A 13,022-nucleotide genomic window follows, 5' to 3' on the forward strand; every position below is an offset into this window, starting at 1 on the left:
AAGAACTTAGTTATTTTCAACACCTCAAAGCTAAAGCTGATAAACGGACTAATGTGAATTAATTATTTAAAAAACGAGCAATCGATCTTGACAAAGGTTTTCTTGCTTCTTACGAGGTGTCTATTGATCGCTAAATGTGGTAAACCTCACACAATTGGGGAGACTCGTGTTTTACCTGCTACCTGCTAGGGCCCTAGTAATAAGATAAGTCAATCGGTTTCTTTGAGCAACAATACTGTTTCCAGGCGAATTGACGAAATGGCCACGTACGTTGAATCCAAACTCACCAATTTGTTGAAAAAAAAGTAAATTTGCATTGCAGATTGATGAATTAACTGTGATTGATAACAAAACAATTTTATTAGTTTATGTAAGGTTTATCAATGAACAAAAGGAAATTACCGAGGAAATGTTATTTGATAGAACTTTGATAACTGATACGAAGGGATAGTCGATTTTTAAAGCGGTGCAAGGTTATTTTGAGGAAAAAGAGATTCCTCTAAAATACGTGAGTGCTTGCGCAACAGACGGTACTCCTGCCATGTCAGGTCGTCATGCTGGGTTTCTAGCTCGCCTTAAGAAAGAAGTGCCAGAGGTCATCACTATTCACTGTGTCATTCATCATCAACACTTAGCTGCGAAAAAATTGAGTGGTGTCCTGCAGGAAACCCTACAACTGGTTATTGCTGGTGTCAACAAGATCAAAGCTAATCCCCTCAATGACAGTTTGTTCCGACAACTTTGCCATGAAAATAATGAGGAATTCGAACGCTTGCTTCTACTTACGACCGTGAGGTGGCTTTCCAAAGGAAACTGTTTGTGCCGTTCCTTCGAATTATTTGACACGGTTACCGAGTTTCTCGACACGTCTGATCCTGTTTTAAGTGATAATTTGAAGCAACACAAGTCTGAACTTGCTTACCTTACAGATATTTTTGAAAAAATGAACAAAGTCAATATAAGGCTTCAAGGAAACAAGATGAACCTTATCAAGGCCAAAGGAATTATTTCATCATTCATCGCCAAGTTTGATATTCACAAGGTAAATATTGGCCGTAAAGAGCTGATTCAGTTTACGACCCTTAAAAAGTATTCTGTGTCAGATAACGAGATTCCTGAACTCCCAGAAGACAAAATCCTAATTTTTACTGATCACCTTGACCAGTTAAAAACTGACATGGAATCAAGATTTGAAGATTTGACCCAGTTACAAATTCCGGATTGCATTCTAGATCCATTCTCGTTTGAAGCTGTGGATAAGCTTGATACATAACTCTTTGCAGACGGAGTTTCTAGTTCTGAAGTATGACTGGGAGGCGAAAATCATTTTCATGCAGAGTGGTTACGATTTAGCATGGGTGAAGCTTATGGACACTTATCCACAACTGTGGGGAAAAACTGAACCACTTCTCATCTCGTTCCCATCAACATATTTAGTTGAAAAAGGATTTAATTCTGTTGTTCAGCTCCTCACAAAACAAATAAATAAGTTGGACATCTGCCTAAAAGGAGACTTGCGTCTGAACTTGACGAACATAAAGCCGGATATTAAAGCTTTAACTGAAATCCACCAAGCACAAGGCAGCCATTGAAAAGGTAAAATAAAACTATAACAAAGTTTTCAAACTTTCAAATAACCTTGAATGATTGCTAAAGCAGTTTCTGGTGTTAATAAAGTTATTTGATAATTTTTTCAAATTTTAACTGTCAACTTTCTTAATTTTTCCAATTTCCAATTTAAAAATGAAAACATGTACTCCTGTTTTTTTTTAATGTATGTCAATGATCTTAGTGCTTTGTTCTTAAAAATAAATCTGTAAAAAATGTACATTTTAATTTTTTTATAATTAATTTAAGAGTGACCTGATAAAAGTGCTTTGGTTGTTATTTATATACAGTAATAAAATTGTTTAAATGTTTAAATAAATAAAACTTTTTTTTTTACTTTTTACAGTTTACTTCAAATTAAAATTAGGCATACAATGAAATTGAAAAAAAAAGGGGGGGGGGGCGGGCTGCGATAGGCGTTAGTCAACCTCCAGAAAGGAGAGATGAATCACAAAAGGCTGGGAACCACTAGTCTAAGGGCCCACACCACGCCTAGGCATTCGCGCTCGTTCACGCTGTTTCTCTGCTCCACGTCACCAAACTTCGCGCCAGCGTACTCTACAATCCTAGGCTCATTGTTGTTGCCTAGCTGCAATATAATGGCGCCTATGCCCTCTTTATTTGTGTCCGTCTGAACTATCAGCTGTTTGTTTGGGTCCAGCCGGGCTAGCAGGTGGCATCACTGGAATCGGTGTCTCAACTCGTCAAAGGCGCGCTGCGTGTTTTTGGTCCACCGGAAGACCCTTTTCAGAGACAGCTGTTCTGTCAAAGGTGCCGCCACTACCGAGAACTCCAGGACAAACGCAGGCAACCAATGGGCCAGTCCCAGGAACCACTGAAGCTGTTTCTGTGTGTGCGGCGGGTCTTTGTTGATAATGACCTCTAGCTGCTTTTCAGTCGCTTGGTTACCCTCGGCATTAACGACTATTCCGAGGAAATCCAATTCTGTGGTACCCAAGTGGCATTTCTCACTATTGCATGTGAAGCCGTGCATAGCGAGGCGCTCCAGAACTAGTGCTAGGTGGTGCGCGTGTTCCTCCCACATCTGAGACCATATTATATCATCCAGGTATGGAGCAGCAAATTTCCCAGAATACTTATCTAGGACTCGCGTCATCAAACTCTGAAATGTTGCAGGGCTCCTGGAGACCAAATGGCATGGCGCAGAATTGGAACCTACCCCCTTCTGGAGTCATGAAGGCTGTTTTTACGGTCTTCGGGCCGTATAGGCACTTGCCAGTGCCCTTACTTTAAATCGAGCAAAGAGAATATTTTTGCATTTCCTAGTCTGCCCAGTGTGTCAGCGATGTTCAACAAGGGGGGCAGGGCATTTACTGTCACTTTGTTGATCGGTTTGAAGTTGACGCAGAAACGTAACTTCCCGTCCTTTTTCTTCGCTAGTACGACCTGGAAGTTTTAAGGACTCTCGCTAGGTTCGATGATGCCGTCACGCAACATTTCCTGGACTTGGTCTAGGATGGTCTGTCTCTCTGTATGTCCGTAACTTTCGGGGGTATAAACATGGGTTCGTGAGGATGGGTTGGGATTGCATACGAACATACAGTTATTACTAAACTAACATATAAACAGGATCCAGGTTAGTTGAGTTCTGGTCCACTATGGCGCCGCTGTTGTACCGATGCTCTGAGCTTAAAAAACCGTCTTCCGGTAGTTCGTGGCATGCTCTTTAAAAACACACGACTACGTACTTCGGTAATTCCATGCCAGGAAGGAACGGGTGAAGGTCAATGAAGGGAGTTTAATCCAACCAGGCTTATGTGGCGATGCCCCGGTCGACGTGAACATTATACAAGGACTCAACGCTCTTATATAACTTGTTAGATGACTGTTGTGTCTCTTTTTGTTGGTGGCTCCATGATTAAAAGATTAATTTCCCAAGATGTATTATCCTGAGAGGTCTTAGAGTTGGATTTCTCAGATGATTTTTTTATCACGTTTTGGAGAAGAAAAATTTACATGTCACTTTCAAGGTTATAAGTTTGACACGTATATTATTCACCTTTTTTTACACCAAGTCATATGGAAACCCATGTCCGCAGTCTATACATTTTAGAAATCTTGTTTGCCATAAAAATATTTCTCACTAGGTCTGTGCGATTATTCAGATTTTCAGAAACGAATATGAATATTAAACTATGCTTATTTGAATCGACCTCGAATACTAACACTTCGAAATAACAAATATTCATTTGCTTATGAATACTTGACGTAGCATACCTCGTTAGTTTGGCATATACCAACTCTGAAAAAAGGATAAAATGATGTACACAAACATGTCTTTGAATAAATTATTTTTTTCTTTTAATACGTACAAACTATCAATAAGGGAACTAATTTTGGGTGCCAGAAGAGTATAACATGTGAAATAAAAGTAGGATTATTGAACAAAATTAATAATACTTATTTTATTAAATTAAACATTTCAGTAAAAAAAACCTCGAGTCATATGTAAACAAAACCAATATGAGATAGCTAGGATAGTCCAGTCTGGTCTTTCTTGCAGAAAGTCTGAATATTAAACAAAAACAAATAAATATATTAAACAACAAAATGTATTAGTTTCCTTTAAAGTGTTCGAAACGTAAAAGTTTTGGGGTTGCTCCGGTTTGCTCACGCAGGAGATTCCTCTGCAGGACCACTGGACCTGTGTGTAGCTATTATGAAGTATTTTGAATTATTTTGAATTTAATTTACTGATTTCTGCCAAAAAGTCACTGTTTATATAGTTTATTTTGAAATTAGTACTGGACCAAGCAATGTTTATTAATATTAGCGGTAAAATCGCGTTGGCGTCACTACATGATGACAACGCCGGCCATACCTGATAGCTGGACGATTATTTACCGTCTCAAAATCCGCCCTAACTCACGGAAAATGAATGCCTGAGATCTGCATTCAATGTCAGGGCCGCTCAGACAATTTCTCTTGTAGAAGACCTACTTCTTACGATGCAAACACAGAAAATAAACTCACCATATATTGAAATTCCCTGAGGGAATAAACTCCACTATAAGCTGAATGGTGTCATTTTTCACTCTTTCTCTTCTCTCTTGACTAAATAGCATTGTTAATTAAAACTGGCCAATCACGGCCGTGACACGTACGCGTCCTTTTGAAGTAGGCCAATTAAATGTCACTTTAAAACAAGCATAGGTACATCAAAGCTGTCCCAGAGCCGTGCGATTTATTTACATGAGACGTCGTCATGACGACGCAGAAAGAGCTGCGCGTGCCGCCACGCGAAAAACAAAACAAAACAAAACACTACCGAAAAGTCAGGGAAGCGGAATTAACCTCGAACGTAAAATAATAAACAAACAGTTTCAGTTAATCTGATAATACCGTAATATTACAGTGATAAACAATATAATGTTGTTTCAATGTCTATGATTGGAATGGTGATTAAGGAAGTTCATTGATTACATTTACATATTGCTATTTACAGCTTTAAAAAAAATCAAAGACAGGTTAATTGTATACTGAATGAGCGTACACAGTATATGTTAATTTATATGTATTATAATATCCATATTGCACAAAGCTGTTGAAAATTCAATGTAAAATAATTTTGGTTGAGAATCAACTGTCACACATCACTGGCAAGGATGATTCTGACTTACTTCATACCTGCTTCCCGATGATAAGCTGAAGGTAGATTACTGCATTTTGCTCAGTCAGATGTTTATTACACATTTTATTCTTGTTGGGCCCAAATTAAATTTTTAAGAGCTGGCTAATGACAGTTAACTCATACTACAGCTACTGTAAATATGATGACAGTGCTCTCAAAGTGTGTGCAGGTAGAAAATCTACTGAAATGTTTTTAGTCAAGAGCAAGTACACTAACAGATATTTTCTTGCAAAATCGAAATTTTTAAGCTAACTAATTTTTTTGCAGTCTGCCTTATTGTACCTTGTAGTCAGTTCCATTGATTAGGTATTGTTTTACTTTGTATACATGAAGAGCAAGAAGAATGGCTAAAGGTTAGTGATGAATTTTGGTTGAGCTCGGTAATGTTTCAGACACTTTTTTGTGTAGGCACTGGGGAATCATGTTTGTTTCTCTAGCACACCCAACATTCTCAATGTGGTATAAACATCTTCGTCAATGTCACCACGTATGGTTGACCAATTTTAAGTTTATAGAAAATATTCTACTCGTATGCTTCTCTCCTAACAGTGTAAAAATTAATTACTGTAAAGACATTAACTTACAGTTTCTGTTATTTATTTAGGGTGCCAGACTTTAGATGAATCTACGTTAATGATCATAGATTCTGTTACTAATCAACGTCATTATTATTCATAAATCCCAAGAACATTGTGCATTAATATGACATTCCTGATGCAATACAAATAAATCATTCAATTGACACACTTATTCTGTGATAGCAGAAATTAAATACTTTTGATTCTTGCTGTTGTTCATTAGACCAACTTCATTAAATATGAACAATCAGGTATAAACCAAAATAAATATTTGTTATGAAACTGACTTCAACTTTACAGTTAAATATTGATGTTAAACTAAGACTAAAAGGTCTGTTTTATCACAACTACAACTCAGTACTTTGAGAGATAACCTCTGGGTATAATAATACAAATGTTTAACTTAACTCAAAATATTTATGATTAAATGAGTTATCCTTTAAATGCATTCTCAGTTAAAAGTAAATTCAATAATTAAGTTACTTCTATATCAACATGTCGCACTCCAGACCCTGACTAGCTTAAAATATTCTGTTTAGAGTGGACATACATGTTTTATTAACACTTGCAGAAATGAATTAGACAATCAAACAATCTGTAAGTTCCAATAGAAGTGTTACTGTTGACAATCAAATACTTGGACAAAAATGTATGATATTTACTGGGTTTTTTTTTTCATACCTCACAAAACTCTCCAGTCATCATGGTTACCATTTTCAGACCACGACAACAAATACACGTAGAGTCTACAACCCAGTTGCACACAATCTATTCACTGATTTCAAAATCAAACAAGTTGACCGTTTGCAGGTACCAAAGGTTGAATATTAACAGATATTTTGCAATTATGTATCATGGTTGCACACTAGCACACGGTACAAGCCGAAGGACTCAGTCCTTGGAACAAAGATGAAGTTCACCGAATCCTTGTTGTGGGCTAATACCGACGACTGTGTTCAACAATTCTAGATGAAATTTCGAAATCAAGAAAAAAAATTGATTATCCAAGGTAGCACCCGGGCCACAGCTGCGAAATTTACTATTCGACTCACATTAATATATATATTTTTAGTGAGCCACCACCCGACACGCGATCTCTCGATACCCAGCATAGATGTTGAATAACGAAGGACGTGGCAAGTGCGTGGCCTCTCCAACCAGCCACAGCACAGCCTCACAGAACCATAGCAGTATACACATTTCCAACAGCTTTTCTGACAGAAATTACAATCAGAAAAATTCACGAAGTCTGGTGACATATTTTTTGACCAATAACAAAAATACAATGAAAAAATATCAGCCAATCACGGCACATGGCAACAGCACTTCAACTAACTCCAGAGTCTTTCTCACGGTTACTGAACTTTCTGTCTCTTTCTCTCTCTCATTCTTATCGACTAGCCAACTATTGCATCATTTTGTTCAAACAAAGAATCGTGGAAAACAAAAAAAACAATACAAAAGGTAGTTATGTGAATGCTTTTACGAATGAAAACATAACCAGCAATACTAAAAAAAATACGCGACAGTACTTGAATGTAACTACACAAATACACATGCTGGTAAATATAATTTTCAGTGGATTATTCACTATAAAGCATACAAATAGTCATAAAAACTTAAAAAGCTGGCAATAATGTAACTCATGATTATAAATCATATGGCAAACACATGAATACTTCTTAGAAGGAATAGAAATATGTTATTTAAATCATACCATGAAACCTAACTATAGTACTAAATATGTGACTCAAAGTTCAGAAACAATTTATGGGTGACACAATTCTCAAATTATATGGTTATCACAAAATCTATAACCAATGAAATGAACTGATACAAATAGTAACTACTAGAATTTAACTATTTCCAACGATGCAACAAATCACCTAAATAATACTGTCTTACTTGCTCTTTTTTACGAACACAATTCGTATTTGATACTGGTTCCACACCTGTAAGAGCTTAGCACGGTGGCTGAATTCAACACTCCTGGTCTGCAGAACAGGATCAGTGGTTTGGTCGGCAGTATACATCCTTCTTTTCGTCGCAATGTGTCGTCCTCTCGTACAGACGTTGGCCTTTAGCACACAGCTGGATCAGTTGAATCTCCACAGATTATGTTCTTGTAGTATCGTCATGACACACACTTGGTTTGAAATTAATATGACTCAAATTCAAATATCTTCTTAAAAGTTCTCTGCATTATTCTATCCAGCAGAAACTTTACACATTCCATTCAATTTTTCATGACGAATTAGCTTCCTAGTATTATTTCAATTTTAGTTATCAGTATTATAACATTCTTCTTGCTGCGATCCAGTGCTTGATTATGTGTTGGCTAGTAAATAAATATTTCACATTGATTCATAGTTAAATACATTATTCTTCGCTAGCTTATTTCTCTTCAGTATGAGGACTCAATGCTGACTGAACATTCTAATCAAATGTTTTCTGTTGATAGCTGTTGATTTTCGAAACTCTGACCTCTCATGAAAACATAAGCCAATCTTCTTATGGTTGAATTCCTCTATAAGTTATTAATTATGGTTTTCATTACTATTTTGGATCAGTTCCATATACTATTTGTTAATCAGATATAAACAAGTACTTACATAAGTATCAAACTAATGAGATAGTAATCAAAACAATTTAAAACTTCTGCCATGCTCCAAAGACAAATCAATATATATGTGATTTCCTTAATTGACTTAGTTATACTGTATTTGCAAGGTTTTACTCTCTATAGTGGTAATATTGGCATTGTCCTGGGGCGAGGACAGGTCTCTGAATAAAGCATTAGTAATCATCACTCAGCCAAGGTTCTGAGGTGAGTAAACACTCCGTAGTAATTTGCTATGTACCTGAAGACTGCCACAAGTGGAGATAGTGATTGAGTTGCGAATACAGGAAGTACAAAAACGAGGTATGGTTTTGGCTAGTTGAAGTAAATGGTGAACATTTGTGTGTGAAATGTTGTTAACTAGAGCCTTCTAGTCTACCACAACTCAGCTTATAGCACATTCAGCATCATGTTGAGATAGTAAATTCTGGAAAAGAACTTACACTCTGCTTGTAATTAGCACACTGCTGCACACTTTCAGAAGTCCCAGCGAGAAGCCATGCCATGCCATTCCCTGTGAAGCACAGCTGTTTGATATGCTCCTTGTGGATTTAGCTGTGCCTTCTACCCTAGTTTTGCCCATTACCTGAAAAAACTTGTTTGTCAAGCCATTGAGAAGAAAACAGTGTTAGGTTATGTTTAGTAGCTTGTCCATTTCTATGTTTCGCAAAACAAAAGTAATTCACCATATAAGTATTAAATTAAATTTGCCCTGCCTCATAATTAGGATAGTGACAGTTGATAAAATTGTTCATCTACAAGTAATGGTGAAAGTTGAATTTTTGTAATCTTTGTAACTTCAGCTGTGTTATCCATTGGTTTTTGAAGCAGAAAATTGGTATTTGGAAAATATTATTTTCATGATGCTAAGGAAGGTTGTGTTGGTGTAGCAAAGGTTTAATTAAAGATGGCAAATTTAGTACATATATTACAAACATAGAACATTTTTGGCAGCAGTTACACAGTTGACCAGAAAGGTGCTGGTAAGTTGAATAAAATAAATGACATGGTCACAAGGAGTGTGCCCAATAAAACTGTATTGCAGCCTGCATGCCCGCCGCACTTCACTTACACGCCTGCTTGTTCAATTGCAGCAGTCGCTTCTCACCCGCCCGACTTAGCTTGAAGACCCGTGACCTTCGAGCTGGAACACACATCATTGAGAATGCAATCGCTAACTTCAGGTTAGAGGATGACTTGGCACTGTGTGACTGATGCCTCTGCCCATTCTCTGCTTAAAATGCACCTATTGCTAGATCTTTTCACCCTCCGCCTGTTTGCTCCTACCTCCCTCCACCTTAACCATACACCTCCACACTACACCTTATCCTTACATTTTTCATCTTCTCCTTTTACCTTACATCCTCCTGTTGACACCTCCCTCCCATCACCTTCTTCTTACACCTCCTTCTAGATTCAGTCACCCTACACCTTATTCTTTCATCTTTTAACTTTCTCCTGTTGCCCTTCTCTTTTACACTACACCCTCCTGTCTGCTCCTACCACCATCCACCTTTCTTTACACCTCTTTTTGGTTTTTGTTGCTCTACACCCTATTCTTTAATCTTCCCCTTTCTTTTATTATCATTTTTTTTTTTTTTTACCTGGCTCTTACCTTCCTCCACCTTCTCTTTACACCCTTTGTGGTTTTCATTCATCCTTTACCTTATCCTTTCATCTGGTTCCTAGCTCTTGTCATCTTTCTCTTTTACCTTACACCCTGCTGCTGGTTCCTGTATCCCTTCACCTTATCTTTTCAAATTACTACTGGCTGTTGTTGCCCTTCTCTTTACCTTCATACGCTTGTTTGCTCTTACCTCCCTTCACATTCTCTTCAAACATCTGATTGGTTCCTGTCGCCCTAAATATTTTTTTATCTTCCGTCTTGCTCCTGTCGCCCATGTCTTTTAGCCTACACCCTCCTTATATCTCCTACCTCCTTACACTTTTTCCTTAGACCTCCGGCTGGTTCCTGTTGCCCCACACCTTATCCTTTTATCTTCCTCCAGACTCCTGTCACCTATATATTTCACCTTCCACCCTCCTGATAGCTTCTATCTCCCTCCATCTTCAACTTCCACCCTCTTGTCAGCTTCTTTCTCCCTCCACCTTACCATCCATGCTCCTGTTAGATTCTATCTCTTTTTTTAACCTTCTCTTTCAACCCTCCTTTCAACAGTAGGGAATACTATTTACGTTCTAAAACAAAGTAACAGAAATAATAAGACCTTTTTGTATTGTTGAGAACCACTGTCTTTACTTGTTGGGATAATGTTGATTATCACTGTGTCTGTGCTCCTTAAAATTTCATCAGTAATATTAAAACAATTTCTTAAGTTTGTTCCAATAACCAATTTTTTTTTTAATTTTTCTGTAGAATGTAATGTAATAAAAAAAAATTTATAATTTTTCATTTTTTGAAATGAATAATAATACAATTTTGATGTTGATGATGGTATTGTTTAAAACTTTACATTTGTAAACATTATATACCTTCCTTATTTTTAGGGCCTGCTGTTTGGTTCACAATGTTCCTTAAAAAAAAAAGATTGTTCTTTTTTCTGAGGTATTATTTCCATCCATACCAAGGGGACTCAAAAAAAAAACCGGACTGATTAGGCGCTGCCATTTGTAGACGTAGTAAAAAGTTATCCCGTTAGATGGAATTAGTAGATACCTTCATTAAACAGTTGCCTATACAGCATCATTTTATAGGTTAGTGTTTGATTGTAGTATTGTTTTTCTCTTACTGTACTGGTGTTCTGCCTGCGAAGTCTTTATGGCTGATTTAAAAGAACAAAGAGAGTGTTTTAAATTTTGTCTCCTGCTTGAAAAATCGGAAACCAAAGCTTACCAAATGCTTCAACAGACTTTCAAGGAGAATGCTATAAGCCACACACAAGTTTTCAAGTGGTTTGGGTGCTTTAAATGTGGTGAGATGAGTGTTGAAGACCATGCTCTTTCTGGGTGACCCTCAACATCTAAAAATGATGAAAATGTTCAAAAAAGCACCAAATCCATCATTTCACAATCAACTAAATTTTAGAAGAGACACGAGTGAATTGGAACTAGTGCCAGCAGTTTTTTACTGAGAATTTGCAAACGAGACCTGTTGCTGCCTAATTTGTTCCTCGCCTTCTCAAACAGGATAAAAGAAACATTGAATTGAATTTGAGCTAGGAATGTGAAAAAAGTGATTGAAAGTGATCCAAATTTTTTGACCGAAGTCATTACAGGTGATGAGAGTTGGTGTTACGGGTATGACTCAGAAACCAAGCAAGCAAAGCATCAAGCCAGTGGAAGACTCCCAACTCTCCCAGACAAAAAAAAGAAGGCAAGTGAGGTCGAATGTTAAGACGAGGATCATTGTCTTTTTTGATGTTTGTGTAATTGTGCACCGGAAATTTGGTCACCTGGCCAAACTGTTAACCAGAACTTTTATTTGGAAGTGTTAAGATGTTTGCGAGAGGATGCGTGAAGGAAACACTTGGAACTTTGGCGATCAGGTGACTGGTTTCTTCATCACAACAATGACCCCGCACACACGGTTGTACGAGTGAACTGCTATTTGGCCTCGGGGTGGTCTGTTGTTCCTTACCCTCCTATTCGCCAGACCTAGCTCTGTGTAACTTTTTCCTGTTCCCGAGAATGAAGATAAATCTCAAAGGGAAGCGTTTTCATTATGTGGAGGCGGTTAAAACAGATTTACAAAGGGCACTGGGGGATATCAAAGTTGAAGAGTTCCAGAAATGCTTTAAACAGTTGCAAAAAAAGACTTGACAAGTGCATCGCATCTGATGGAGAATACTTCTAAGGTGTCTGAAAGAAATTTTAAATAAAAAGGTAATAAATTTTTTTTTTTTTAAATATATCCGGGGTTTTTTTTTTGGGTTCTCCTCGTATATCTTAGAAGAATACCTTGAAATATCCTTGTCTGTAACTTATTATAACAATTATTTATCCTGTTTTTTTTTTTTTCAGAGGGCTATTTGTGCAGAATTTGGATGGGCCTGTACAGGATGGGAGTGATAGGCAAGGCTGCGGTTGCATAAGAATATAACCACTGTGCAGTGAACAACTCGGCATTGCTCTTCACGCACGATTCTTCATCATCCGCACATTTTATCTTATTACCTCTCATTATTTTACTGACCCCGTTGTCAATGTTTCATTTTATTCTGCACCATCCAGTTGGCCTCACCCAACAACATGGCCTTCCATCTCACTAAAATATGATTTTTTTTTTTTTTGCTATGAAACCATGTTTAAAGTTGTTTGAAACATTTTTTAAATACTAAAAGTCGTGTAGATGGTTTGGTATTTTTCATTATGGTGACTGAACATTCCTCTGGTTTTTGAATGTATGTACTTCATTGTGTTCTTTTGGACCAACTACTCAAGTTCCCTTTATTTCTTCATTTCCTGATTCCTTTGAAAGAAGTTTAAGTTTGTGCATCTCTCTTCCAATTCAAAAGTCAAATTTCATACATATTTATAGTTATTTCAAATCTTTTATTTTCAACACATTTAAAACTTGCTTTATCTTCTACTGAGAATTGTGGTG

The 13,022-nt window shown here is 37.1% G+C and overlaps 1 protein-coding gene across 3 annotated transcripts in view; it reads left to right on the forward strand.

Annotated features, from left to right (window-relative positions):
- LOC134527290 (DENN domain-containing protein Crag) overlaps positions 1 to 13,022 on the forward strand; it is a 771,918-nt gene that overhangs the window by 663,274 nt on the left and 95,622 nt on the right. Inside the window, exon 8 of one of the 3 annotated variants that reach the window (XM_063359840.1) lies at positions 9,553 to 9,642. The exons of 1 other annotated variant lie outside the window; for it this stretch is intronic. In XM_063359840.1, the coding sequence (XP_063215910.1) occupies positions 9,553 to 9,642 (90 nt within the window). The remainder of the gene's footprint in view (positions 1 to 9,552; positions 9,643 to 13,022) is intronic. One more of the 3 variants, XM_063359841.1, reaches the window with a different exon arrangement.

Source organism: Bacillus rossius, chromosome 1 (assembly GCF_032445375.1).
Source record: "Bacillus rossius redtenbacheri isolate Brsri chromosome 1, Brsri_v3, whole genome shotgun sequence".
Taxonomy (NCBI): Eukaryota; Metazoa; Arthropoda; class Insecta; order Phasmatodea; family Bacillidae; genus Bacillus; species Bacillus rossius.